The following is a 4,175-nucleotide window of genomic DNA, read 5'->3' on the forward strand; positions in this document are numbered from 1 at the left end:
AACAGAGATATCAGATTCTTATCTTACTATACATGCTAAGTAACTCAGTTCTCCCTTATACCTAGAATTAAACTGAGTTGTGTATGCTGTCATCTGTCCATGTACACGTGTCTACGTCGGGAGTACAATGCGAATGGTGAAGATACGTGTACTTGAACACCGCTCGAGATTGAAGCACCAAGTCAATGAGGCCCCTCTTGTAGAACATTTTTCAAGGTTCGGACATGATCCTGATTCTTTGAGATTCTTTGTTTTGGAAAAGCGACAAGAATTTGAATTCAATTCGACAGGTGCAGACAGATTACTCGCACAAAAGGAGATGCAATGGATTTTCTGTTTAAAAACATTACAACTTTTAGGACTGAACAATGATTTTTGTAATATTTTTGGACTGTCTATGGTTGGAATCCCCCTTTCAACTGTAGAGTTTGTTTTAAACTGTAGAATCTGTGATTTTATAATATAACTGTTTTAATTGTTATTATGATTTTATGTTGTGAGTCACCCTGAGCTTGTCTTGGCAGGGGGGGCGGGATATAAATAAAATAAATAAATACATTTAATGGGTTGCTGTAGTTCTAAATGGTTGCATCTGATGATTGGTATATCCAGGTCTTTTTTTTTTTTGGAGCAGGAACTCCTTTGCATATGAGGCCACACACCCCTGATGTAGCCAATCCTCCAAAAGCTTACAGGGCTCTTAGTACTGGGCTTACTGTAAGCTCCAGGGGGATTGGTTACCTCAGGGGTGTGTGGCCTAATAGGCAAAGGAGTTCCCGCTACAAAAAAAGCCCTGGGTATATCTAACACTTAACAGGATGAGAGAGCAAAATTTTGTTGTTCAGTCACACAGTCGAGTCCGACTCCTTGCGACCCCGTGAACCAAGCCATGCCAGGCCTTCCACCATCCTCCTAAGTCTGCTCAAATTCATGTTAGATAGATCCAGTAGGCAGCAGCCGTGTTGGTCTGAAGCAATAGAACCAAGCAGTAGACAAGTGTCACCTTTAAGACCAACTAAGTTTTATACAGAATGTAAGCTTTCGTGTGCTCTTAAGCAGACTTCATCAGACATATGGGAATGGACGCAGCAGTTCTTAATATAAGTGCGCAGGGTGGAATCGCGGGAATGTTTGTAGCACATTAAAAGAATCCCAAATAGGATCTGGGTCCGTTAGTGTAGGACAAAATGGCTGGAAAAAAACGCTAGGTGATAAAAAGCAGACTGCTGTCGCAGGGGTGCCATAAATTTTGGTGACACTCTGGCTTTGTTAGTTTCAATAGAGGGCATGTCTACTCAAGAGATTATAACATCCGTATAGTTTGCCATAGGATGGGTTGGTATATGGAATAAGACAAACAGCCAATGTCCCCCCATTTGAGTGTATCAGAATATTTGGGTTTATTGAACTTTGATTACCGTAGTTATTGGTGCCTTTAGTATTGAACTTAAATATATAACTTCGGGGAAGTCAAACAAGGGAGGGGGGGGTTGAAATATCATATGGGTTAGTACAGGAAATTTATAATTAAGTTTTGTAACCATATGTTATCAATAAATTGTTAAAACAAAAGAATATTTGGGTTTGGTTTTTTTTATATATATATTGACATACTTGTAAGGCTCCCTGGCCTTCCAGACGGCCAGGTGCTGCCTTAGAGCCGGCCCAGCAAAAAGGGACCACTTTCCACGTGGTGCCTTTTTGAGGCGGTTGGAGTGTCCTCGAGGACGGGGTAAGTGCGGGACGGGGGTGGGCGGCAGTTGTTGCCATCTGGATAGGTTTTTTGGGCCGACTTCAGAGGCGTCTCTGAGTCAACCCAAACTGCCAGGCTGTAATCAGCCATAAAGAATTTTTTTTTAATGAGTCTTTATTGGAATTGGAAGTAGAGGCTCACTGTGCCTGGAGGTGTTGCTATTTTTCCTGGGCGGTTAGGAATCAAGCAAACCCAAGTGTTTATTCCCTCCCCATTTTCTGAGTTGTTAGAAATTGGTAGCGATTGTATCCACAACAACAACAACAAAAATGTATGCAGGCAGAAGCTTTATTGGGAAAATAGAAGAGGGGGATGACATAATTTGCACTGAAGGAAGTTCACAAATGACAAACATGTGTCCTTTACTCAGCAAAAAAGTGCTCTTTTCACTGCCAATTAAGTTAGAACGAAAGGTTTCCGAGCAAATGAAAGCAAGAGATGGATTTAAGTTACTGATTTGGCAGGGCTCTTTTTGTAGCAGGAGCTCCTCTGCATATTAGGCCACGGCCCCTGATGTAGCCAATCCCCCTGAAGCTTACAGTAGGCCCTGTACTAAGAGCCCTCTAAGCTCTTGGAGGATTGGCTACATCAGGAGGCATGGCCTAATATGCAGAGGTGCTCCTGCTAGAAACAGAGCCCTGTGTTTAGGTAGGAAGACCATTGTGGGCCCTAAAACCTTTGGAGGGCTACAGAGAGAAGAAGAAAAAGGCACTGGATTTATATCCCACCCTCCACTCTGAATCTCGGACTGTGATCACGCACACTAAATAAATGCACTTTCAATGCACTTTCTAACAGGATTTTGCCGGTTCACACAGTACAATCCAGTTGTAAAGTGCGCTGAAAGTGGATCGAAAGTGCATCACCGAGTGTGTGCGATCGCAGCCTCAGAGCCTCAGACACACTTCCGGGTCTCCTAATCAATGCAAGTCAAGGTCAAGGTTTCTGACACTCGAGTCCGTGAAGCCGTCAGCCGTCGATTCGTTCCAGGCTTTTCAGGTGGCCGTTTCGTTCCCGTCCTCGCGAAGCTCCCCTTCCAGCTTAGCAGGGAGAGCCGCAGATGCGACCGCAAGGGGGACAACCGCCGCAGGCGGTGTAGCCTCCCACGCGGACAGGCTCACAGGAGGCAGCCAGGACTGGCCCTGGGATGACCGCAATGACGGGAGGTGGCTGTATCACGACTTCCGACGGTGGGATTTGGCTGACGCAAGAGACGTTGGCCCCGCTGGTGATGCCGAGGCAACGGGCGGATGTCGAGTTACCGCAGCACGAAGAGCAGCAGCAGGAACTGGAGCAGCAATCCAGCTTGCCCAGACCGCCTGTGGGGTAGCTACACGGGGAGCAGCAAGGCTGGGAGCAGCAAGGCTGGGAGCAGCAAGGCTGGGGGCAGGAGGGGATGGCGCAAGATGGAGGACAGCAGCAAGACATCTTGGAGAGGTGGAGGTGAGTCTGCAATGAGATGACGGAAGGATGAGAAAGCCTGAAGAACTGATCAGTTAAAGATACAAGCATGAGCAGGGGTGGAATTCTAGCAGGAGCTCCTTTGCATATTAGGCCACACGCCCCCTGATGTAGCCAATCCTCCAAGAGCTTACAAAAAAAGAGCCCTGAAAGCTCTTGAAGGATTGGTTACATCAGGGGTGTGGCCTAATATGCAAAGGAGCTCCTGCTAGAATCCCACCCCTGAGCATAAGCATTTCTATCCCAAGGTGTAATTCTAATTTTATCTCAGTGGAACAAGTTAAACAAGTGGGGGAATTAGATAAAATAATATATTATTTGTTCCATTAATTATGGCTTGAGCTACCTACTTCTAACCTCATAATTTGACCTCTGGGGCGTTTTTTGGCTTGAAGGATGCAAGAGAAAATGGGATTTAAAATAAAAGACATATCTTTTTGGATGTGTGTTCAACAAAGCTAGATTTGAATTCAGTAGCACATTGGAGACAAATGAGGTTTTTTTTGGGGGGGGGGTTAAACTTCTGAGCATCGGAATTTCTTTCAACACTGATGTGTAGCAAAGTTACTATGATTTTCAGGACTTTTTTTTTCTAATAGGAACTCCTTTTCATATTAGACTACACCCCCCTGATGTAGCCAATCCTCCAAGAACTTACAGTAAGCCCTGTAAGAAGAGCCCTGTAAGCTCTTGGAGGATCGGCTACATCGGGGCGGGGGGTATAGCTTAATATGCTAAGGAAGGGGTGGCCAATGGTAGCTCTCCGGATGTCTTTTGCCTACAACTCCCATCAGCCCCAACCATTGGCCATGCTGGCTAGGGCTGATGGGAGTTGCAGGCAAAAAACATCTGGAGAGCTACTGTTGGCCACCCCTGTGCTAAGGAGTTCCTGCTACAAGAAAAGCCTTGTATGATTCCATTCTGCAGTGGAGATAAAACTTTTCCTAACATTACCTATAGA

The 4,175-nt window shown here is 45.4% G+C and overlaps 1 protein-coding gene across 1 annotated transcript; it reads right to left on the minus strand.

Annotated features, from left to right (window-relative positions):
- Positions 1-2,748: 2,748 nt before the first annotated feature.
- On the minus strand, positions 2,749-3,197 carry LOC132588712 (keratin-associated protein 4-8-like). Its single transcript, XM_060261092.1, is given in 2 exon segments — positions 2,749-2,883; positions 2,885-3,197. Coding segments are annotated over 2 exon segments (432 nt in total). The 5' UTR covers positions 3,182-3,197.
- Positions 3,198-4,175: the final 978 nt, after the last annotated feature.

This window comes from Heteronotia binoei, chromosome 1 (genome assembly GCF_032191835.1).
Source record: "Heteronotia binoei isolate CCM8104 ecotype False Entrance Well chromosome 1, APGP_CSIRO_Hbin_v1, whole genome shotgun sequence".
NCBI classification, from domain to species: Eukaryota; Metazoa; Chordata; class Lepidosauria; order Squamata; family Gekkonidae; genus Heteronotia; species Heteronotia binoei.